This window comes from Ranitomeya variabilis, chromosome 6, assembly GCF_051348905.1.
Source record: "Ranitomeya variabilis isolate aRanVar5 chromosome 6, aRanVar5.hap1, whole genome shotgun sequence".
In the NCBI taxonomy this organism is placed as follows: Eukaryota; Metazoa; Chordata; class Amphibia; order Anura; family Dendrobatidae; genus Ranitomeya; species Ranitomeya variabilis.
The window spans coordinates 38275603-38301239 of record NC_135237.1 but is presented as its reverse complement, the minus strand read 5'-3'; the positions used below and the strand labels follow the sequence as shown (position 1 = coordinate 38301239).

Here is a 25637-nt window from a genome sequence, read left to right as displayed (position 1 = left end):
GGCGTACCTTGTCTGCCCTGTGAAGGGCATAGCAAAGTACTGCAGTGCGCCGGGAGCCTCTCTGACCTCTCCGGCGCCTGCGCACTGCAGTACTTTGCTCTGCCCTCAACAGGGCAGACAAAGTACGCCTGCGCCGGAGACGTGGCGTGAAGACCAGAAGGGGACGTCATGGAATGAAGATGGGAGGCACTGTACCAGACCGCGACGCCCATCGGAGCGGGACCACCCCTGGGTGAGTATAATCTAACCTCTTTTTCTCCCTCCTCTTTCAGGTTACATCGGAGGCTTATCTACACCAGAGGTGTCAAACTGCATTCCTCGAGGGCCGCCAACAGGTCATGTTTCCAGGATTTCCTTAGCATTCCACAAGGTGCTGGAATCATTCTGTGCAGGTGATTAAATTATCACCTGTGCAATACAAGGAAATCCTGAAAACATGACCTGTTGGCGGCCCTCGAGGAATGCAGTTTGACACCTCTGATCTACAACATTACAGAATGCTGTAGATAAGCCCCTGATGACGGTGAGCTTACCTCACCATCGATTTTGGGGGTGACAGGTTCCCTTTAAGCACATTTCTGAACCTCACCATATGCAGGACACCTTATGTAGAGAGCAGGAGTCTTCATTTGGAGAAAACTGCACCAGATTATGAACCTTACCGCTTATCAGACACATTTGTCATGGATGTGTGTCACCCATGATAGTTATGTGCCACAAACATGACCCAACCATGCAAGCTGTTTACTAGTGTTGAGCGGTCGTGCTGGGATAAGGTGTTCTCTGAGCATGCTCAGGTGTTAACCGAGTGATTCCGGTGTGCTTGAATAATATGTTTGAGACGTCACGCCTGCATGTCTCTTGGGCTGTTTGATAGCTGCAACATATGCAGGGATTACCTGTTTATTAGGCAATTCCTCAGCTGTCGGAACAGTAGTGAGACATGCAGCCTCGGGGACCCTACACTGAAGACAGTTAGCCCATGAGCATGCTTAGATAACACCTTAGCCGAGCACGTTCACTTATCACTACTGCTTACCCATTGCCCTTTCATTCATTATTTTTTTTAAGCTGTCATATTTGTTGAAACTTGAAGTAATCTTTCAATATACACACTGTTAGGATTCAGCTCCTCTTAGGTTTTACCATTCATCAAGTCCCTGCCATTATGTGATTTCCATATTTGCAGTCAGATGCCGACTATATTCTCATCCCCTTCGCACAGCGTGCTATTGAGAGCAGCGAATGCGAATCTAGTTGGCATGTGGCCTCAAGTATGCGATTATTGCTGAAATCGAAAAGCAGAGCCGAATCCTAACAGTATGTATATTGCACGCTATTAGGATTAGATGAGCACTGCAGCGGCGTTCCAGAGTAAAACTTACAACACTGAACTCATACACAGTGTCTGATTCACGCTGCCTGCGGATCAGACCGCACGGGTTCACAGGATCCACAAGCCATTCTGTGACCCCATGATAACACTTCCTGACCATCTTATCTGGGAATCAGAACCTCATTGTTACCAATTAGAATCCAGCTTTATTTATTTTTTCTCAACCCAGATGTGTTTGGCTTTTATGATACCCAAAGAAAAACCACTGCCTTAACATGGGGAAAGGAAGGGTTGTCATGGGGACATAGTCAGAGATCATGATCCGACACGTGGTTTGACATAGGAATATATGACAAAAGTGACATTATTTATTTCAAATACGCTTTACTTAAAGCTCTGAAAGGAAGTAATACTTTTGCAGGGGAAGTGCATGAGAAGGCGACACTGCGATCACACCATGAATGTTCTTATCGGATTCACTATGACATCACACTAGCTCGCCCGTGTATCTACTCATTCTTCTATCACAAACACATGATTTTCGTTTTCCCAATTAAAGAGATCCTGCGATCTTTTCCTCGGACTGACCGTTCCCCGCCGGCGACTGATTTCCGGTATTAAAATGACACAAAATAAAGCTTTAAAAGCAAAAAAATAAAAAATAAAAAAAAAAATGGGAAGGGAACTAATCATCTTACAGGCACCTGGGCAAAAATTGGCCAGAGATCCATTGTACATAACTTATTTTTGGCCCTCTGATAACCACATGGTTTTAGATGCTGCATTCGACGGAGCATTGCCAAATCTGAAAAGTTTATTTCACATGCAATCCGCAGTCCGATCCGTATATATAAAAAAAAAAACTAAAAAAAAAAAAATGATGATGAAAAGAAGATCACATGATCTGTCATGTCCTTGAAAAGTTAGATCTTCCCAAGCTTAGAGGAATGTGTGCTTCCGTAGTTTTCTCTCTGTGGGGTAGATTTTTCTTGTTGGTTTTAGTTCTGTAAATAAAAGGATTTGCGCCAGGAGGAGAGGACGACGACGACGCTGTATAATGTCTGTGTGGTGGCAAAGCTGTCCAGGTCGCTGCTTCGTTTCCCCCACACCACCTGGCGGCTCCAGCAACTGCTTCACTTTGTGCTTGACTCTCCTGAAGAGCAGCTCCTGACCCATGCGTCGAATGACTGAGGCGGTCTACTATGGTGGAGTTTACTGTAACACCAGGCCGACCTGAAAAAGAATTAAAAAGTTAGCAAAATACAGATAATTCTCAATAGGCAGAATTGGTCTCCTTCCACTTCTGGCAGCTGATCATTTTAAAAGGCAGTTCACAGCTGTTTTAAAGTAATTTACTAATGTTTCTAGCATAAGGATTTTGTATCATTAATTTGCTTTCATGTATCTCCTATGTTCTGCTGCTAATCTGTGTTCATAAGGCCACTCACTGGACAAAATTGAACTCCTTCCACCTCTGGCAGCTCATAATGGTCGTGAAAGGCAGTTAGCACTTGTTTTATAGTAATTTACTATGTTTCTAACATAAGGGTTTTGCATCATTATTTTGCCTTCATGTTCCGCTGGTAATCTGTGCTCCTAGAGGCACACACTGAACAGAACTGGACTCCTGTCACCTCTGACATCTTGTATGGAAAGGCCGATACTAACTTTTATAGCAATCTAGTGTTTCTAGCAAAAAAAAACGTTTTCATTTGCTTTCATATGTTCCCTAAGCTCCTGGGGGCAAAGCTTTGAACAGAATTAGTCCTCTTCCCCCTCTGGAAGTTAACAATAAAGCCATTTTGTTACTTCACCCGCAGAATAAGTCTTTTGAGCCACACGGCTATGCTACTTCAGAGACTAACAGAAAGCTGGTCTGTGGTGTATGTGGATCACTTTGTAGTCACCTAGCTGTGGAGACAGTGAACTGAGCATGTGTGACCGCCAGCACTCGGCTCAGTAGGTGGACGTGAATAATGCCATAAACTTTGAACACCAGGTGGCGCCAAACTATGTAAATGTCATTCTTCACTAGATCATTCTTTAACACTGATTTAATGGTGGTATACCCCTTTAATTACTACCTAGCCAGTGATACAGCCCTGTCCCTTCTCCCTAAACCTATTTTAATTGTCTGAGGTCAGTATGTGAGAAGGAAAGGTGAAATAAATGCTTCTAGGAAAACAGTCATTTTTTGGGTTCCTTGAACCTTGAAAGCAAAAAGATTGTGACCTTATCTCCTAAAATTCAGAGGCAAGATGGGAACCGCTAAGGGTATTCCATAGTGCGAAGATCCCACCAAGCGTCTCCCTGGATCTCAGCCTCCGGGTGAGATGTTCCTGCCCATTGTAGGTCTATTCTCACCTTTTCAGACTCCATAGCTGGGCATCTCCAGTTGAACAAGTAGTATTGCAGATTGCCATCTCCTATGCCAAACTTTAGTTTTTCCAAGAAAGTTTTGTTTTCCATCAGATCTAGAGCGTTGAAAACATCAAACCCTTTCTGCACGAGAAACGGGAATAAGTTGAACAATTCGATTAGAATTCACACAATGCAGTTTTTACACTTTTTTCCTCCTAAGTTTCTACGGCCATAATCAAGACTTATCCCTGACTTGTAAGAAGTCCTTTTCCTGACCCAAGATGTGCCTCATAAACCCACAATCCCATATCAGTAAGATCTGTCATCATGTAATAATCGTTGGTTTTCTGATATCCGGGAACCCCCCATGAAGAGGATGTAGCGCCCCCTTCAGTCTTAGGATTGGTGGCTGCCCCAGAGGACAGACAACTGGCCATCATCGAAGAAGTTGTCCACTACTTGGACAACTTCTCACACCGCAATAAAATAAAGTTTATACTCGCCTCCGGTGCCGTACCCGCGGTGTCAGCACTCTCCCCGGGGCTCGCATGTGGTGTTGTGACATCGGTGCCCAATTAACGTTGGCGTCACTGTCTTCGCCTTCGGACAAATCGAACATGAAGAGGAAGCCGGGATCTTCTGCAGCCCGACCTTCCTCTTCACGTTCGATTTGTCCGGAGACGTAGACTGTGACGCCAGTGCTGACTGGCGGCCAGGCTCATGTGTCACAACACCGCACGCGAACCTCGAGTAGAGCGACTACCGACACTGCAGGAATGGTGCCAGCACGGGAGACGACTATAGGCTTTATTATTTTATGAGGTCAAACATTTGATCACGAAGGGTTTGCCCTAGTAGTGGACAGCCCCTTTAAGTGAAGACCTTGCAAGAAGCCATCACTTGCTGAAGACGACCCCATTCTGGCACCAGGAAACCAGCAGAATTTGGAACTCGTCCTAAAGACAACATGTATCACTTGTTCACAGGATAGATAGGCATCCATGTGCCAGGACCCCAACCAATTAAAAGAACAGGGGTCTTAAAGTCCCCTGTTTTAAGAAAGCATTACTGAGCATGTGCGACCATCACTCCTATTGACAGTGGTTGCACATGCTCAAAAACCCTTCATTCATACTGAAACATTTGAGACCCCTGGGGTCTGATTAGTGACGGTCCGAATGGACGGCCCCTCAGAGATCATAAATCAGACCCCCCCTTAAGACTCCATCTAACTCAAAGTCAACAATATACAGAAATCTTATATCCACTGGTCAAATCAAAAATTGTCCCTGCCGAATTCCCACATTTGTTTTATAGAAGGGCCTGAGCAATGAATGGGTCGATACATGGCAGCCCCCTTAGGGCACACTCCCACAGTGCAGTCAAATCACTGATGTTAATGGTGAACATTGCAAAATTCCGATAAAAATATTTGCAATTTTTAGGATTCACGTGATTAGCGTTTGACATTAAGTGTTTGCTGGATTCTCCTTGCAGCGATAATTATTAAAGAACACACTCAGTAAGAGGGGAAAAAAAAATAGCGGAAAATCCACTTACTAATTTGGCGATTATCAGTGCATCGTTCATTAAGTCCAGCAGGGGTGTCTCCGTGTGGACGTTATAGAAGGAATAAGCGGCTTTGAGAGTTTTGTGCACCGGATGATGCATGACCGTGGAAGGTAACGTGTAAAAACTGAAGAAGTCCGTCAATACGCCTGGAGAGCTCTGCGAAGAAAGGGTGGACACAGGGAAGAGGTCAACCGGGTATTCCCTAGATGTTTATGGCATTTTATGGAAGAAATCCGCTCAAGTTTCTATTAGGACAGGACCTACAAGACAGTGATGGTCCCAGGGGTCTTCATAGGGACGGTAGCGGTCAGGGCTACAAGTGGTGAACCCTCTCCCTTGATAAGATCTGATCCTGGCACCGAGACGATTGACTGACGGAACAGACACTTACCTCCACCACAAACGTATCAATGATGCTGTCCTGAGGGAAAAACCAATGTAAAATCTCCTCTTCGTCCATGACCGGAGAGAGGTGGAACTGACTCAGGTAGCTGTTTAATAACTGCTGGACCATCGGGATGTCCTTCTTCTCCATTGGTCTTAGCCCGGCAGTCTTTGTAGCCTTATTATTAGGACGGTAAAAAAAAAAAATTATCAAAATTATTTGACCCTCATTGCAAATTTAGTTTTTTGTTTTTTTTTTCAAAAAAAATTTACACAATTGCGGCTTTTGTGCAGTAAACTAATGTAATAAGAACAATGTAAATAGTTCATCACAACTAATAACTACCGTAACTGGATATCTAAAGTGGATTCTCCAAAATCACTAAATGCCACTTTCTCCAAGGTTTATGAATCCCACATAAGAGTGCACAACTGCAAATCAAGTATTCTCGCAAGCACAAAAATAACGCATCAAATACCTGGACTGGCCGGGGGTTGGCCGACTGTGACATTTACCGTAATTTAGAAATATGGCAAAGCCAAGAGAATGGTCGTGAAGGCAACTTCTTTAGTGACATGGTCGCATTAACCCCGAGTGATGAAACGCGTCAGGAGAAGGGGGAGAGTGTCCACTACGGAAACTGGGAGGAGGAAGACCGTAACTATTGAAGTACTCGCTATGTTTCGGGTGAGACCTCTCCTGTTTTTGTTATTTGTCCACGTGTCGTATTGATCCTTGCCATCGAGGCTTTGAAGGTTCTGTTACGGGAGTGTTACAGGAATTGGGTGCAGAGTACAGAACACCTCCCAATATTAAGTGAGACCTCTCCTCAGAGTTTGCTTTAATCAGACTGCAGCCTTTGTGATATATGTAGCCCCCCAGAAGGATGTGGGACATACCAGGAAGTAGAAAGCGTAAGGTCTGATCGGTGGTGAGCAGGTGTTTTGCGTGGTAAGCCATTTGTCTATGTATACGCTAATGTTTCTAACCAGTGCCGGACTTCAGGTGGACCTAGAGGAATGCTTTGTGTGAGCCGGTCCATATAACCTATTAAAAGTTATATTTTATCCTATGTGTATGACACAGCCAGCCCCCTCTGTGTCCGGTGCAGGCTCAGCTCCAGAGCCTGGTCCATATAGGAGCATCCGACATAGGACAGATCAGTACTTCCTATGTTGGGAAGGGGCTAAGCACTTGAAAATTGATCCAATATGATCTCCAGGGTGGTTACCGGTGGAAGTAGAACAAGCTGTGGCTACTTACATCTGGCAGTCTGTACAGCTTCATCGTCCTCTGTAACGTCATATTCCGACTAAGGTGCGAGAACTTCACCTCTACCAGTTTTCTAGGGTTCAGGGAGCGATGCCAGTACCTGCAGGAAAAAAAAATCTATGATTATCGCTCCCCTGTACCAGCATGGCGGAGGTTAACCTGCGGAGACGCCGAGGCGGGCGGCACAAGCCCTAGATTCTCATTTCAGGCACACTCTTGGTAAAACACGCTCTTTGTATCTCAGGACGACTTCCGCATACAAAGTTTTCCTTTTCGTCTGAAATCTACTTTTAGAAACGTCTCCATTGCCAAACCGTGACCCCCCTACCCCCCGAAGCATACGGCATCGGTACACTGAGCCCAGGCCCAAGGGTTATTTGTGAACCACACAAAGGCCAACAGTGAAAAACAGAAATGGCAGAAAATTGGATCTACAGACCCCGGCGGGGGAGCGGGTACGCGGCTCTTTATCCAAATAATGAGGCGACTAAAACACCAATGAATCCAGAAATAGGGATTAGCGGGGACCAATCCCATACGCCGCCAATTAATCCTCTATCTGCTTTATGTTTCCTGCTGGGACCTAAAACAAGTCTGTGCTGTAAATAAAGGCAGTGTACTGTACAGCCCATAGAAACCAATACATTTAACAGTATCTTACTATAACTAACCCTAGAGGAAATGCTAAATTCTGCAAAGCCATGTTGCATCGCTATTTCCACATCCATCGTTCACGTGACCACTGCAGACAATCACTTACCGAAGAGGTCTCATGTGGCAGCGATTGATTGCAAAGGTCGTGTGAATGATGTACGTCACGTCATCGCTGCACGACCTGTCGAAATTATCCCCTGATGCAAAGGGGGTGAAATCTGCAGCATTTTTGCAGTGGTAATTGCAGCAGAATCTGCACATTTTAGTGAATTTTTAACGGATACGTCCTGCATGGATGTATCCAAAAATGAGGCGGGGGCATGCTAGGTATAAGGCAATTTATGAGGCTCTTCCATCGTTACGGCTGCATATCTGCAGAAAAATCCGTGTGTGATACCTGCAGATTTTGCTGCGGAATTGGTGCAAATTTCAGCCGTTCCATCGCGAAGGGTAAAATCCATACACAGGATTGACCTGCTGCAGACGTAATAATCTGCGCTGTAGGTCAACTGGTACACAAAATATATGGATATATAAATGTATGGATGTGATTTATTGAAAAATCTGCGCTGAATAAAAGACTTAGCGTGCCGTATATAGCCTACACTCATTGTATATAGGAAATTATGGCCTCATATGTAATGCCGGAGACCGTATGAAAAGAAATTTGGCAGCACGGTTTTTTTCTCCACCATATAAAGGTCCTTTGTATGAGCATTTTTCCATCACTGCTGCTTTCTGTGACAGGTTCCCATGAATGTGCAAACAAGCAATAATCGGCACACAGGAAAGGCTTCCACTCTTTACAGGCTCGCCCCCGCCAGCTACACATAATATTTGCAGATCATCCCTTTAGAATTAAGGAATTATTTTTTGTTTAGATGGAGTTTTGCTTTCGCACTTGTGGCTTTACAAGGAAAGGTGGCTTCTCCCAAAAAAATATCTCAAAATGCACAGGAACTGGGCAAAATAAAAATGGAAACTGAAGAGCCAGAAATAAAAATATTTATTATATGCATACAGCAATTGAAATAAGTATTGAACAAGTCACCAGTTTTCTAAGTAAATCTATTTCTAAAGGTGCTATTGACATGAAATTCTCACCAGATGTCGGTAACAACCCATCCAATCCACACAGGCAGATAAATCATCCACAGATGTCCATAAATTATTATTATGTGTAATAATGAGAAATGACACCGGGAAAAAGTATTGAACACGCTTACTGATATTTAATACTTCGTACTAAAGCCTTTGTTGGTGATGAATCTTCAAGACGCCTCCTGTATGGAGAAACCTCCAGAGTTCATCGCAGTTCACCGTGAGAAATTTTCTTACGGTAAACTCACCGAGACTTTTTCTCACGGTGCTGGTGGTGATTTCACTGAGGTCACCAAAGTTCATTGGCCCAGCTCACACTGAAGTGTGCGAGAAAGCAGTCTCAGAGACCCGTGATAACCTCGATGATGTTACCGCTAGTCACTGGCGAGCAGCTCATTATCCCAGTTGTTCTCAGCCTGTACAGTCGCATCTTGGCACTGTGCAGGTTGAAAAACAATTATCACAGACATGGACAGTATGTCGAACAGGTGAAGGATATGGTTGTTTTTTATTTTTTTTACAGGAGACAAGGGCTTCAATGAAATGGGTGTTAGGTGAGTATAACAGTGCTTGCTATTTTTAAATAAATTTGTAAAACGGTGTGTATTTTTATTTCAAATAAAGGACTTTATTCTGGGTGTTCTTTACTGACAATATGACTGTGGGGTTAGTAATGGAGAGGTGTCTTATAGACACTGCTTGACTTGATGTCACATGAAAATACAAAGGGGACATCAACCCTACAACTATGAACCACACTTTCACCTGCCACAGGGCAAGTGGAACTTACAATAATATGCACTTTTTTGGGTTTATCTCTATAGGGGTGATTGTCTGTATTATTGATCCTATTTGGATTGAAGGTCTTTAACAATATAAATATATTTCTATTTTATTTAAAAGGGGTATTTTTAATGTATACCAATTAAGATTTACGTTTTATAGGAAGGGTATTTTTCTGGCACTTAACTGTGAGCACTTTGAAACAGTTGTAGCTGCTGATTCCAGATCTCTGTGTAGCTTTCTACAGGTGGTCCTTGGCTCTTGGACAACTCTTCTGATAATTCTTTTCACTCATCTGTCTGAAATCTTGGAGTGAGCACCTGGCTGTGGCTGGTTTATGGTGAAATTATATTCTATGGCCCCAACAGTGCTCACTGGAACCTTCTGTACTTTAGGAATTCTTCTGTAACCATCAGTATTTTTTGCAACAATAAGGTTGTGAAGGTCTTGAGACAACTCACTGGTAGATATCAGCTGGTGTCAGGACTTTCCACAGCTTTCTGCCCTTCTCTGTTTTTAATGTGTTCAATACTTTCACCGCATCATTTCTCAAAACTGAATTTATGGACATCACCGGAAACAATTAACAGACTTGTTTTTAGAGACATCCCAAACAGCTTAGCTCCTATATCGTACGGGTTTTTATTTTACATTTTGTTACATCCACAAATAACCCAGGTGTAGATTTCAGCTCTAAAGTCTTTAGAGTGAATGCAGCTTGTGACTATAATACAGATACAACTGTATAAAGCTGTCAGGACTCTGAACATTTTTTACCTTTTGTGCATTACTGCCCTTTTCCAAGATGGCGTCTTTGGTCTCATGTGCACTTGGGTCTTCCTGCTATAAAACTCCACCCCAGCCTTCAGTCTGTGCTAGGGTATTTTGCCTTGCATCCAGCTCCTGACCTCTGATTACTCCCTGGCTATACACCAGCTCCTGTCAACCTGTGTGGTGATCCTGCTACTCTGCTCTGAGTTCCTGCTGCATACACATGTTTCCAGTAATCCTCCTTCATCTGCTGTTCGTGTTTACTTCCATCTGCATTTGCTGGACATGTAAGCTGTTGCTGCTCTGCAAAACCTGTGACTATTACCCAGGCCTCCCTGGTTGAGCTAAGATATGATTTGAACTGCCTAATAAGCATATCTATCTGTGTCTGGACTAAGGCAAGGATTTATTCATGTCAAGTATCCTCAAGAATAACTGTATTTCATAGACTTTCTGCTTGATTGCATTTTCCTCTGAAGTTTCCTATAGACTGCTAAGCTGCATTTAATATTTGCACCAAGTGTTGTGGACTTGAGTTTCTCTCTGCACCTGTTTGAATCACCGTGTGATAATATAGACTTTACCACTTATAAAACTGTGTCCTGTAGTTGTCTTGTTCCACGCAAAGAGTCTCCTGAGTTATTCCCTATAATTATTACAAAAGCCTTACACTGTCCGAAAAAAGTTAGGAAACTTAGAAATAGTCTTAACATTATTAAAGGCCTTGTGTGGGCCTTTAGGAGTGCTGTGGCGCCTTTAAACGGAGAGAGAGAGCCGGATCCACAATCTAACAATGATGGCCTAACCAAAAAATAGATAAAACATTCTTAAAATGCACCTGTAATTTCAGGTATATTTTCAGAATAAGCCGTCCTGAGTGTGCACATGACGAACAACAATTTCTGGCCACTACATGTTTCGTATCCTTCATTTCTGAGCTGTCTCTAAGCTAGTGGCTATAGACTAGCTGCTATGATGTCTCCCATACACAGCACACACAGACATGAGGAATTCTTCCTTTCTATGTAGCACATGTCCAGAAACAGCAGCATGGAGGACATTATATTGTAGTAGTGAGCAGTGTATATGTGATTCCAGCACCATCTTCCTACTCCTTTCCCTCACTCTGGTCCCCTCTTCTTTCCCTCTCATTTTATATCTGTATTTTGATTCCTCGGTGAGCTGGCAGCCCATAATGTCTTGAGCAATACAGATTTTACCAGTTTTTTTTTTAGAATGGATGGTGAGCTCAGGAGGTGGGGAGGAGGAGAAGAAATGGAGAAATAATTCTCTGCTAAAACAAATGACAAAGTTTCTTATATGTGCTTGTACTACTGATTTCTGTTTATGACATTACAGAGAGAAACCCTTAAAATAAAAATCTGTTAAAACTTTGTTTGGGTCGATTCAACTTTTTAGGCACAAATGGCATCATTATTATATTAGGATTTTATTTATTTATTTTTTCAACATACAGCACTACACTGTTAGTATAGTAGGCGTGGTAGTTTAAAAAAAAAATTCTAAAATTTCTAAAGAAATTCTTTAGAATACACACACACAATATGCTCATTAGTGAAGGCCTTCTCCCATTAAATTCACTGAGTGTAATAAAGTGGTATTTCCATCTCCATGCTACTTAATATGTAGTAGGTGTAATAATAATTAATAATATTAGCAAATACCCCCGATTAGAAATGTAGTATAGTTCTTCTGATTCACTATGTTGCTTACACCATGTGCATTGCAGTAGCTTAGGTATCCATGGTTACCTCCTCTCATATAGTGAGTTAGCTAGTTGTTACTGGTTGTATCCATGGATACCTAAGCTACTGCAATGCCCTGCCCATGGGGTAAGCAACATAGAGAATCAGAAGAACTATGCAAAATTTCTAATTTGAGGTATTAGCTAATATTATTGTTATTATTACACCTACTACATATATTGGGATGGGATGGAATATTGGAGATGGGAATACTCCTTTAATGCCAAGTACTGGTGACATGAAACATGGCATCCGGAGATAGTATATACCTGCATACACAGTACAGGCAGAAATCACATAGGCAATGCATACTGTACCTGCATGTCGACACGGGCTTTGGTAGCACAACCCCTGCTGTGTAAACGGCTTGGAATATACCCTCCAGGTTCACTCTCCGGGTTATCTCTCGGATGAGAACTGGAGCCACACGCTTTGATCGCAGCTTTTTATGGACACAAAGGAAATTGATTTCTACCATTTTCTTTTCACTGCAACAAACCGGCAGAAAGATCGTTTACATCATCGACAGCAGCATTTCTCAGCATCCCCCCACCATGACCCCACTAAACCCCCAGCGTCCCCCCACTAAAGGCAGTACAGTACAGCGACACGTATTTTATCAAGCAGTACAGTCAGCAGATTAATATAAGAACACTAACACTTACTTGTCATAAATACGGATAGTCGCTGGAACAGCACTTATAAAACCGACTAATTTCTTGTTAGAAGACACTCTGACACCGCAATGCCACTGAGACAGCCAGCCTGGAGGACGCAGCGCCCTGTAACACACAGGTATTACCGTCAGTGATCTACCTGCCGTACATCGTCTTTCGTTGTCAATGGATTACACAGAGATTGAAAGAGGCATCAAACAGGCAGGTAGTTGCTAGTTACCTAACAGTTGCGCACATTGCCGATCTTCCCCGACACAAAGAGGTAACAGACTGCTCTTGCCAGCGATTCAGCTGCCTGTGCTGATGTCACATTGACAGAATGGCGGCTTCTTTTCTGCCCTGCTCTGTCGACGGGGCATGACTTCAGACGTCATTCGGATTGACAGCCGGCTCCCCCAGTTAGGCAGCGGGAATCCAGCTGTCAATCAGAATGACGTCGGAAGTCCAGCCTTGTCGACAGAGTGGAGAAGAATCCGCTACTCTGTCGACATGACGTCAGCAGAGGCAGCTGAATCGCTGGCAAGAGCGATCTGTGACCTCTCTATGCCAGGGAAGAACGGCGTGGTGCACAACAGGCAGGTGAGTACCAACTACTTGCCTGCTAGTGCTTAGGCACTGTGAGGAGCTGGCCACAGACTAAAGACTATTGAACTAATGGATGTAGAGCGGAGTCAACGGCTCTAAGGGATGCAGACTTTTTCCAGAGCGGAGCACCGGTTGTGTCGATCCTAGTATTGTGTTTTATTAGAGATTTGCTTGCTTTTCAGTTTAAGGTGCACAAATCTATCCTGGAAAATGTTCAGCCTCGGGAATCGATGTTTCCATTCAGTGACAGTAAGCAGAGGATGATGTGCAGACTGGATTTTATGTATACATAAGGCCAGACACGAGATCGGTAATAAGGTAAAGCAATCAGTCCATTACCCTTGTTAGTGTCTCAGAGGCCTCGATTGAGCCATTGTTTCATATGAGCCTATAAGTCGACTCGTGTTGTATGCTAATTCATGAATACCTACTGATTACGTATTGCATCAGCCCCCTGCAGTTTACTAATCAACACAAATATTCAAGTTAATTGAACAATCGAACAATAAAGGATTACCTCCCCCACCTTCCCCCAATCCTGTGGAAGAATGATCCGAATAGAAGCTGTGGGTATAAAGTTGCTGGCTCCCTCTGCGGAGTGTCTCTTCAGAAAAAGCCCAAGGGAACCATGGCTCCATCTGGTGGAATACAGATCTGCCCATCACTGAACCCACAAAGACGCTTGGAGAATCTAGGTTGGGACACCCAGGTTACCGCTACCTACTCTCTGTGGGTGCTGACCAAAAGCGGGGTGTTACTGGTTGGGGTAGTTGGCCCTGGATGCCCTGAAGTTACAGAGGCTCTAAAACCCAACTAGCTAGCAGAAGGGTGACACTTTCATTTGCACCATCTTGTGCATTTGCTGGAGATGGATACAAGTGCTACGGTCATGGTATCGGTCGTCAGGATTTGAGGAACTATCTTAAGGACTGTTTCCAGCTGGAGACATGTGCTATGGTTGTGGTGTCTATAGTCTGGAGGAGAATGGACTGTAACTACAGACTATACTGGTGGGAGATACAAAAGCCGTAGGTCAACCAAAAGCTGGTAGACAGTGGGTATCGCCTTGTACAGGGTCAATGGAACTTGTATTTTGGACATCTACCTGGAGTTCCTCTAAAACCAAGGACGTAAGGAATAAAAAAAATAGGAGGTAAGGAACAAAAAATTGTTGCACTATTAACCTGCCTGTGTGTTTATTACAACTCCCAACCTCAGATCTTCACAGGCACCTTCTTTGTTTCTCCCAAAGTCCCGGATATTCCCTTTATAGTTTTGTGTCCGTAACACCTTTATTTTTCACTCTATAGAGGGCTAATCTTTTGGCACGAATCCTGGTTTTTATTGGTGTTCACACAACATTCTGATCTCTTTTCATTCCATTCTTTTGGGGAGTCAAAATGACCAAAATACAGGGATTCTGAAATTAGATCATTTTTTTACTTCGGCATTCACCAGGAGTAATAAATATGATATTTTATTAGTTTCGAAAGTTAAAAGTCATAGACTTAGGTATTCCAAATTTGTTGTTTTTTTTTTGTTTTTTTTTGTTATCCATGTTTCAGGAAAATGGCAGGTGATCCAAACTTTAAATATGTGTATTTTTTCCTCGTTTTCTTTTTTTTTTTTTTAAAGTCCCCCTAGTGAACCTTAGATCACTTCTCTACTAACATAGTACAGCAGTCTATTATAAAACTGATAATCTTGGATGAAGCCCAGATGCTACTTCAACTCAACTAAAAATGCAGCAAATAAAGGGAAAATTGATTTAAAAAATGCGCAAAAAAAGCAATAATTAGAGCACATTGTTATTGTGTGTTATGGCATTGACACCTGCAGATAAAAAAAATGCAGTTTGTAATGCAAAATTAAAAACGCAATTTATACTATGGACTTAGAAATTGACAGAATATTGACTTATATAACGCATCTCTTGAGCCCAATCCAAGAATATGGTCCGCAAAGATGTACGATGGACGTCGTCAAGAGGGTTAATGTCCTTTCGTTTACATTTAAAGGGTCATTACTCACTTTCTTCATGTTCAGTCTCCAATTCTACAAATAGGGGGATATCAGACAGACCCTGCTCTTCAAAGCCAAAAAGGTATGATAGATACGTAACATGATGGACACCAGGAGGTGCCAAACAGACCCCAATGACTTACACTGGGGGCTCAGTGACATCTGCCAGGGTATCCATCCATTTGAGGGGATAAACAGCGCTGCATATAACACCATTTTCAGGGGAAAAACAAATTAATCTGTGAAGGAGAACCTAAAGCTCATTCTCATAGAAACCCAGGCTACTCACCATTGTAAAAACTCCGGGGAATAGTCAAAGCGGAACATGTTGTCATCGTCTTCTACGTAATTCTCATTCAGCAAAGTGTAAAGTTCTTTCAGCTGCATGGAGGACACACGACGAGAGAAAGATCACCGTTACTACCAAGCCTGGTCATAGATGTTGAATCAAGGATATAATAAGGAATAACCGGCTTTCCTAAACATAATACATGGTGAAAATCTGGAACCGATGGTTGCAGACAGCAAAAAGGTTCCAAATTCTAAGAACTTAGGGGCTTGACAATATTTTTGAGACCATTTTAGTCGCCTTCTGGCGCCCTATGTAAGACCCCACACTAACCTGATATTGATGACCTACCCTAAGGATATCCAAGTACTGGACAACCCCTCTGTACTCCTATATATGCTGTATATGACAAAAGGGGCACAGCTACATCAATCAATGCAGGGACCCAGGAGCTGGTGACTTACCACCTCAGCGTTGCTCAGGTCCAACGTGTCCCACATGAAACCCTGAGGCAGAGAGTATGGCTCCTGGCGGATGTTGTCCTTGTCGGGTTCGATCGGACCGTGACAAGTTACAATTTCGTCTAAAGTGAAAAGTGCGGGAATTAGAGGACAAAATATGCAGATCCACAATGTAAATGATTCTATCCTCAACTCCATCCTATGGCAAATGTTCTCAGCGGTGTGAAGTATATTTTAGTAAAGGATATATATTCCACCGTAAAACTTACGTTCTGTTATAAACCCAAACTTATCCACCTGTGTAAACAAATAGGAACACCACAACATTTGTGTTTACAGTTAGAATCCAGGACAAGGCATCGCCATGGTAACAGACTACAAACAACACCAATGTAGTCTGATTTTGCAGTCACAGGTTAAGTTTTCCTATGTGGTGGATAAACCAAACATTTCCTACCAGTTGTAATTTCGCACATCATTAGAGTACTAGCAAGGTGAAATTTGCAATGTACAGCATGGAATCCAGACAACATATTGTACTTTCGGCTAAAGAGTAATCCAAGAATCCTCCGGACACTTAGGAGCATATTTATCAATTCTGTCCAATTCTTAAAACAGAATAAACTTAGACTAGACAGTCAGATTTATCATATCATATCATATCATTTATCATCCTGCATTTTGATAAATCTGGAGTATTTTACCACCTATTTGTTGGCTATGTTTCTGCCAGAAATTTGCACCAGTGTTACATGTCTGGTCAAGGACCTTCTCAGTAATCCATGCCCCTTGTCAGACAAGATACAGAAAGTGTCTAAAGCACATAATAAATATGGTGTAAGTAATGAAAAATAGGTTTTCAATGCAAATTTTGCTTGATAAATAAGCCCCATAGAGTTCAAAGAGAAGCGCTTGTGATTGTCCCCAAATCTCCGTACTCACTATTTCCAATGCCAAATTAAAAAAGGAAGACAAAATTTCCGGAGAAGTGATACAACTAAAGGTACTTTTTTTTTTTTTTAAATAGATCTCATCTATATAATGGTCCTTCAATATCACACGTGAATGTATGTAAAACACACAACGACAAGCACTGGATGAATAGGGAGTCCCCTGGTGACAACTTACTAAGTTTCGGTACTGGCTGTGTATCCCAAAACTGGTATTTACGTTTGCTTGCCTCGTCAAGGTTCTTCGCTGGTCCCTGGCAGGCGGAAAGTAGCTCCATGGCTCTCTGAATGTCCTGGAGCTTTTGCATTGGAATAGCGGGGTTCTGGGATAAAAAAGGGAATGCGGATGAACACAGATCCGCACAGTAATAGTACACCCGATACATACGGCACTAATGTGACACTATGATGCAAGCAATCGTTGGTGGGGTTCAGGGCTGTCAAATTAATTTGTAGAGCCAGACGCTATATCTTTTGCTCTTACTTTATTCCGGCTGCTCCCCTGAGTATTTTGTTTGTTTGTTTGTTTGTTTTTTTTAAATGTGCCATACAGTTCCAGAGATATGGGCATTTTATTAAGTGCCTTTTTTTTTCCTAAGGGGGCGGTGCTCACAGAATAGAGGAGCCTAAACACACGCCCCCAAGGAACCTGTGAGTAATATTCCCTTGGTAAAAGCCATAAAAATTAGCACTAAATAAAAAGGCTCATATATTTGGGGGGCGGGGGAAGTAGGGGAAATAAATAAATCACAAAACGGAAAACTCAGGAGAACTGCAGGAATGAAATGAGAACAAAAACTGGTCACTTTTGAACTGGTAACATTATTATTATTTGGAGAAAGTGGTTGCATCAGTGAATTTTGCCTATGCCCCTGATTCATTGGAGGGAATTAAAGGGATTGTTCATAGACAATGAATGCAGGGGGGCTCACATGTGCACGACTACTCAATTCACACGATAGACTTTTGGACCGTGTTCTCGAAATCAGTGGGGTTTCCACTGGCTGAGCCTTGGTGATCATATATTTATCACCTAGTCTGTTCATATGTGATGAACATTGTTAATAACCCCTTTATTATATCAGCAGTGGGAAAATTTGGCAAAAATCGAACATAAGAGGAGTTATTTCGTTTATTAACAAAATATATAAAAACAACAAAACTCACCATGATATCCTCCTCTTCTTTGATTCTGTCCTGTCCCATCTTGAAATAATTGAAAAAAAAAACAACAACAAAAAAAATAATTATTTTATATTTTTCATCAAGAGACATCCCCATTTCTCACAGACTTTAGAAAAATGATCTCTGGCTGGGAAGCAGCCTTCTGTAACAGGAACCTCATCCCCCCCTAACCATCTGTAATAAGTATCAGCACCCGCACCAATGCTTTAGCCAAAATGAAGAAAATTAGGCAAAAATACTGTGAAGTTCTTAACATTGGCACTATTACGTACAGGGGGGCATGTAGAGCACAAAGTGATGTCAGACAAAGGTAGTGCAGCTTCAGCCAATAACTGCAAAGCAGGAAATGATGTCAGAGGAAAAGTGCAGCTTCAGCCAATAACTGCAAAGCAGGAAGTGATGTCAGTGAGGAAAGTGTAACTTCAGCCAATAACTGTAAGGCAGGAAGTGATGTCAGTGAGGGAATTGTAGCTTCAGCCAATAACTGCAAGGCAGGAAGTGATGTCAGTGAGGGAAGTGCAGCTTCAGCCAATAACTGCAAGGCAGGAAGTGATGTCAGTGAGGGAAGTGCAGCTTCAGCCAATAACTGCAAGGCAGGAAGTGATGTCAGTGAGGGAAGTGCAGCTTCAGCCAATAACTGCAATGCAGGAAGTGATGTCAGTGATGGAAGTGTAACTTCAGCCAATAACTGCAAGGCAGGAAGTAAAGTCAGTGAGGGAAGCGTAGCTTCAGCCAATAACGGAAAAACAGGAAGTGATGTCAATGAAGGACGTGCAGCTTCAGCCAATGACTGCAAGGCAAGAAGTGATGCCAGTGAGGGAAGCGTAGCTTCAGCCAATAACTGCAAAGCAGGAAGTGATGTCAGTGAGGGAAGTGCAGCTTCAGCCAATGACTGCAAAGCAGGAAGTGATGTCAGAGAAGGAAGTGCAGTACAGTCCAGTAACATGCAGCAGCTGTTTCCAGAGTTGTAGAAGATTTACACTATCGGTATTCTATGGCCACGAGACCAAAGCCCTAGAAGCCTCCTCCTACTACCCGGCATTCCCAGGGCCTCTTCTGATTAGTAAGCCTGTTCCAACCCATGTATGCCTTCACACCGGGCCTGCCAGTCAGAAAAGGACTAGAAGGTGCCGTCAGGTAAGAGGATGTTTGCAGGGCTCTCGTCTGGTGCTCATGGACTACTTACATGGCCGCTGTACCAGGATAAGGTAAATCTTTTTGCTCAACTCTAAAATTTTGATTCTGACAATTTGCGGAGTGTCTTTTGGTCTGTACCCCGTACGACCCCCGTATTCCTCTGATGCACATTATACAACAGTGTGGATGCCGCCTAATAACAGCTTCCTCCTTCACTGACCACCATGCTCTGCCCACAGTAACCCACGGGAGACCCCACGGCTGCCTAAAAGGAATACCGCAGATTACCACCCCCCAATACAGGGTGGGCACCAGTGAGCTGCACAGGGCGCTGCAGGGGGGACACAATCAGCTACTGATATTCTATAATCATGCAGACGTAAATACATGAAGTACTGAAATACAATAAAGCTGCAATATCAAATATTAATGCCCCATACTAACAAATGCCTAAATGTCAGATACTCGACCCCGGCCTGGATGAAGCACGCCCCAGTGTTCTCTATACAAATAATCTGTTTACCTAACTTGTCCCCCGTGACCCCGTGTAACGCAGCTGCTACTAGAAACCAATGGAAATAAATTATTCACAGCAAAGGTACACAACGCATTTCTGTCTGTCAGTGGATCGGCGCATAGGAAATATAAATACAGAGATGTCGGGCTTTTTGCTTATTTCACACCCTGGAGCCATTATTTGTACAGTCAGTACTAGGGACAGGTGGAAAATAGCTCCTGATATTCTGCTTTTCTTACTTACATCATACTCACATGGGTTTATTTATGCTGATACATGGTGAAAAGATGGCAGAGAGGTGCAATCCGTCACTGCCCTGACCACAGACATAAGGTAGCGCTCAATGGAGCGACCATTAGCTCCATAAGCAATCACCATGTCACTAGTGTGAATATGGGGGAGCAAGCTGATGATATAGAGGATGGGGACACTAGTGGAAAAGAAGACGTCTACTGGGGAAGTGTGTCTGTAAGGGAGGCACTGCTGTGACCACCGGGAAGTGTGTCTGTAAGGGAGGCACTGCTGTGACCACCAGGGAAGTGTGTCTGTAACGGAGGCACTACTGTGACCACCGGGGAAGTGTGTCTGTAACGGAGGCACTACTGTGACCACCGGGAAGTGTGTCTGTAAGGGAGGCACTGCTGTGACCACCAGGGAAGTGTGTCTGTAACGGAGGCACTGCTGTGACCACCGGGAAGTGTGTCTGTAAGGGAGGCACTGCTGTGACCACCGGGGAAGTGTGTCTGTAACGGAGGCACTGCTGTGACCACCGGGAAGTGTGTCTGTAAGGGAGGCACTGCTGTGACCACCAGGGAAGTGTGTCTGTAACGGAGGCACTACTGTGACCACCGGGGAAGTGTGTCTGTAACGGAGGCACTACTGTGACCACCGGGAAGTGTGTCTGTAACGGAGGCACTACTGTGACCACCGGGGAAGTGTGTCTGTAACGGAGGCACTACTGTGACCACCGGGGAAGTGTGTCTGTAACGGAGGCACTACTGTGACCACCGGGGAAGTGTGTCTGTAACGGAGGCACTACTGTGACCACCGGGGAAGTGTGTCTGTAACGGAGGCACTACTGTGACCACCGGGGAAGTGTGTCTGTAACAGAGGCACTACTGTGACCACCGGGGAAGTGTGTCTGTAATGGAGGCACTACTGTGACCACCGGGGAAGTGTGTCTGTAACGGAGGCACTGCTGTGACCACCGGGGAAGTGTGTCTGTAACGGAGGCACTACTGTGACCACCGGGAAGTGTGTCTGTAACGGAGGCACTGCTGTGACCACCGGGAAGTGTGTCTGTAAGGGAGGCACTGCTGTGACCACCGGGAAGTGTGTCTGTAAGGGAAGCACTGCTGTGACCACCGGGAAGTGTGTCTGTAACGGAGGCACTGCCATGACCACCGGGGAAGTGTTGTGTCACTGCTGTGACTACTGGGGAAGATGGGAGGGAGCAGTCCACTGGGAATGCAGAAGTGCAGGACAAATAATAGAAGGGAACACATCACTAAGGAATCAGTGGATGTCCCACGAGTTGCGCCCCCAGCAATCATCCTAAATATATGCCATCACTCTATGACATGGACAGTCCTCTTTCAGGCTAACACATTCACATTTGGAAGCATCTGCGCTGGTTAATGTCCGGGCAGGGGACGGCTCTGGATGAGATACTTATGCCATTTATACTAAAATTCATATTCAAATCAAAAATTACATAAGTAGATCATAGGGAAAAGTAAAAAAAAAAAAATCCAACAATCGCCAGACATTCACTTTTCGATAATACCAAAATACTTTTTGTTTTGTTTTTTTTAATACATTTTTAGCAAAATCTTCTCTATTTTTTTTTTTTTTTACATTAGGTTTAAGATGCCTCCCACTAGTAACGTCATAAAAGATCTCTGGAAGTCATTTACGTTTTATTTTTTTAATTATTTTTTTTGCAGTCTTCTACTGTTACTGGGGCATCCATAGTAGTCCCAGTTACAGGGGGGAAAACACATCCTTTTATGGCTATTCATCACTGGCGGAGCGATTCCTGGGAGGCACCAAGAGATCATATGTTCAATGGAGGCAGCGACGCTGCCAGTGCGATTATCCACTATGCAGCAATTATAGGGGTTGCAAAAAAATAAACATAAATAAATTAAATAAAAAAATGTTTAAAAACGGCTGATGTCTTCTCCTCAAAGACAAGACCCATTCCTGTTAGGCTGCAGAATGAGTTAACTGTGAACAAATCAGTGAGCCCTTTTCTGGTGGAGAGTTTGTTTCCCTTTTATCTATCTTTTTTGTGAACTCCTCTGTGCTTATTTATGACTAAAGACCACATGAAAGTTGACCTGAACTTTGATGAAGTCATAAATCAGATGAAAGGAGATCAGAAACATTCCCGTCAGTTTACAAACTTTTGCGGTGGTGGTTAAAAGTTCAGGATCTGGAGGAAACTTATGTGATTGCGAGAGGAGAAAATCTACACCCCTATGTAAATGTAACTGGTCACCACAAGATTTTGACCTTTGGAATTCACGAGAGAGCTACTTACCTTTGAAGGCTGTTGTGTCCGAATTTCTTGAGAATCGGATGCAGAGTCGGACTTGGTGCCCCCAGAATTTGGCTTTTCCTTTTTTCGCTTTTGTTTTTTCTTCTTCTTTTTAGCCCCGAGATCCCCGGATGGACTTCTATTCCAATAGAAATGTGATGATTAAATTAAGTATTTTTACAATGCAGTAAAAAAAAAAAAAAAATTACTATATTTGATCAGCATCCCTCGGAGACCCGAGAGTGCAGTTTACGGAGTTTTAGAACATGTTCTGCTGTACGAAAAAAGGGGCACACCATATGGAAACCCACAGATCAAAACAACACTACGGTGTGTCAAAAAAATAATAAAATACAGCCACCCTTTAACTCCTTTCCATATGAGACAATTTTCATTATTGCATGGAAAAATGTAAAAAAAAACAAAACACAATTCTGCCTTTGTGTTCTTTGTTTCCATTTTACACTGTTCATTGTGCGGTATAATGAATTCTTCAGGTCAGTGCGATTATGGCGATACCAAACTTAATAAGAATAATAGGTGTACCAAGAAGGTGGAGACAAGAACATTCAATAGTCCCCCAGCTGCCTTGAAAATACATCGGCACACCGCGATTGCATTACAGCAAATGATGGAACAACCGATGCCAGAACACACGCCTCACCAGGATTGTGACATTTAAATGTCGACGTCAGTCTCTTAAAGCAAAATTCAAGCCCTATATGAGATTAAACAGTTGTAAGCACAACGGCTACTTAGCTTCTGAAATATGTCCAGCCATAATGTAAAACGCTCTTACAAGTAGGCCTGTTGTCCTGCCATTTAATGAATATGGTGGCCTCCTAACTCACTAGCCATGTCCTCCTGACTCACTAGCCAGCATCAGCCCAGAGCTTCATTTATATACGGTAAGGTGAATGAAAATCCATTTGCGGCCACGAAGGCAAGTCTAAATTTGTTCTTTTCTCCCTAACCAGCGATGTAATTAGTTTGGTGATCCTGACAGGAACCTTATCCAAAAGGAACCCCCCCTTCAATGTGTCGGGGTCATGAGAAGTCATTTTATAACACTAGATTTCTCCTGCAGAGAAAATGCATTGTCAGCCATGGTTTCACCTGGAAAAGGCGCTATTTGCCATGGGCACAAACTGAGGTGTTCAGGTGAGGCTCGTGAGCAATAGCTATGGTCACCAATCGACTGCCACGAGTTTGAGCCAGGGTGACCAATCAATTGCCATGAGCATGGGTCGGTCTCAACAACCAAAATTAAGAATCAGCCTGCCGTGAACATGAGCCGGACTGAAAAATTGATTGCCATGGGCATGAGACAAACTGCCGTGAGCATGGGCAGGTCAGATCAAGTAATTGTCGTGAGCATGGGCTGGTCAGATCAACCGATTGCCATGACTATGGGCTGGGGTATGGACGACTGCCGTGAGCATGGGTTGGGGTATCGGCGACTGCCATGAGCATGGGCTGGGGTATGGGCAACTGCTGTGAGCATGGGCCAGTCAGATCACCCGACTGCCATGAGCATGGGTCGGTCTCATCAACAGATAGCTAAAATCATGAGTCAGTCTGAGCCGGCCTGAAAAATACATTACCATGGGCAAGGCATGGGCGACTGCTGTGAGCCTAGACCAGTCAGATCAACTGATTGCCATGAGCATGGGCCTGGGGTATGGGCGACTGCTGTGAGCATGGATTGGGGTGAATGGCTGATTATTGTGAGCATGGGTCAGGATGTGGACCACTGCCGTGAGCATGGACCGGGGTGACAGGCTGAATATATTTGAGCATGGGCTGGGGTGTGGACGACTGCCATGAGCATGGAGCGGGGTGACAGGCTGAATATATTTCAGCATGGGCCGGGGTGCGGACGACTGCCGGGAGCATGGGCCGGGGTGCGGACGACTGCCGGGAGCATGGGCCGGGGTGCGGACGACTGCCGGGAGCATGGGCCGGGGTGCGGACGACTGCCGGGAGCATGGGCCGGGGTGCGGACGACTGCCGGGAGCATGGGCCGGGGTGACAGGCTGAATATATTTGAGCATGGGCAGGGGTGCGGACGACTGCCGGGAGCATGGGCCGGGGCGCGGACGACTGCCGGGAGCATGGGCCGGGGCGCGGACGACTGCCGGGAGCATGGGCCGGGGTGCGGACGACTGCCGGGAGCATGGGCTGCGGCGCAGACGACTGCCAGGAGCATGGGCCGGGGTGCGGACAACTGCCGGGAGCATGGGCCGGGGTGCGGACGACTGCCAGGAGCATGGGCTGGGGCACGGACGACTGCCGGGAGCATGGGCCGGGGTGCGGACGACTGCCGGGAGCATGGGCCGGGGCGCGGACGACTGCCGGGAGCATGGGCCGGGGTGCGGACGACTGCCAGGAGCATGGGCCGGGGCGCGGACGACTGCCGGGAGCATGGGCCGGGGCGCGGACGACTGCCGGGAGCATGGGCCGGGGTGCGGACGACTGCCGGGAGCATGGGCTGCGGCGCAGACGACTGCCAGGAGCATGGGCCGGGGTGCGGACAACTGCCGGGAGCATGGGCCGGGGTGCGGACGACTGCCAGGAGCAAGGCCGGGGCACGGACGACTGCCAGGAGCAAGGCCGGGGCGCGGACGACTGCCAGGAGCATGGGCCGGGGTGCAGACGACTGCCGGGAGCATGGGCTGGGGTGCCTGGCTGATTATTATGAGCATGGGTCAGGATGCTGGCGACTGCCATGAGCATGGATCGGGGTTTCCAGCCGACTCTTGTGGCGGTCACATCCTCAAATATGCGGTCCCTGATACAACAACCAAAATCTTATTAAACTGTAAAGTAAAGCTATGCCGCAGAAGAACAGGGTGAAATCCATTCTTGGTGAGGAGGGGGCATGAACGCGGAATATTTAGGAGTATGAGCATGGGCTGGGGTATGGGCAACTGCTGTGAGCATGGGCCAGTCAGATCACCCGACTGCCATGAGCATGGGTCGGTCTCATCAACAGATAGCTAAAATCATGAGTCAGTCTGAGCCGGCCTGAAAAATACATTACCATGGGCAAGGCATGGGCGACTGCTGTGAGCCTAGGCCAGTCAGATCAACTGATTGCCATGAGCATGGGCCTGGGGTATGGGCGACTGCTGTGAGCATGGATTGGGGTGAATGGCTGATTATTGTGAGCATGGGTCAGGATGTGGACCACTGCCGTGAGCATGGACCGGGGTGACAGGCTGAATATATTTGAGCATGGGCTGGGGTGAGGACGACTGCCATGAGCATG

At 44.8% G+C, this 25637-nt stretch overlaps 1 protein-coding gene across 1 annotated transcript in view; it reads right to left on the bottom strand.

Moving 5' to 3' along the window:
* Window positions 1-1524: 1524 nt before the first annotated feature.
* Window positions 1525-25637, bottom strand: part of NMT2 (N-myristoyltransferase 2) — a 48569-nt gene continuing 24456 nt past the window's right edge. The window contains exons 2-13 of the mRNA XM_077268247.1: window positions 22370-22505; window positions 18153-18191; window positions 17164-17308; window positions 16039-16157; window positions 15575-15666; window positions 12667-12783; window positions 12319-12489; window positions 6918-7026; window positions 5661-5831; window positions 5258-5425; window positions 3701-3838; window positions 1525-2569 (exon numbers count right to left, since the gene is read on the bottom strand). Coding sequence (XP_077124362.1) covers window positions 2549-2569; window positions 3701-3838; window positions 5258-5425; window positions 5661-5831; window positions 6918-7026; window positions 12319-12489; window positions 12667-12783; window positions 15575-15666; window positions 16039-16157; window positions 17164-17308; window positions 18153-18191; window positions 22370-22505 — 1426 coding nt within the window. The 3' untranslated portion in view covers window positions 1525-2548. The remainder of the gene's footprint in view (window positions 2570-3700; window positions 3839-5257; window positions 5426-5660; window positions 5832-6917; window positions 7027-12318; window positions 12490-12666; window positions 12784-15574; window positions 15667-16038; window positions 16158-17163; window positions 17309-18152; window positions 18192-22369; window positions 22506-25637) is intronic.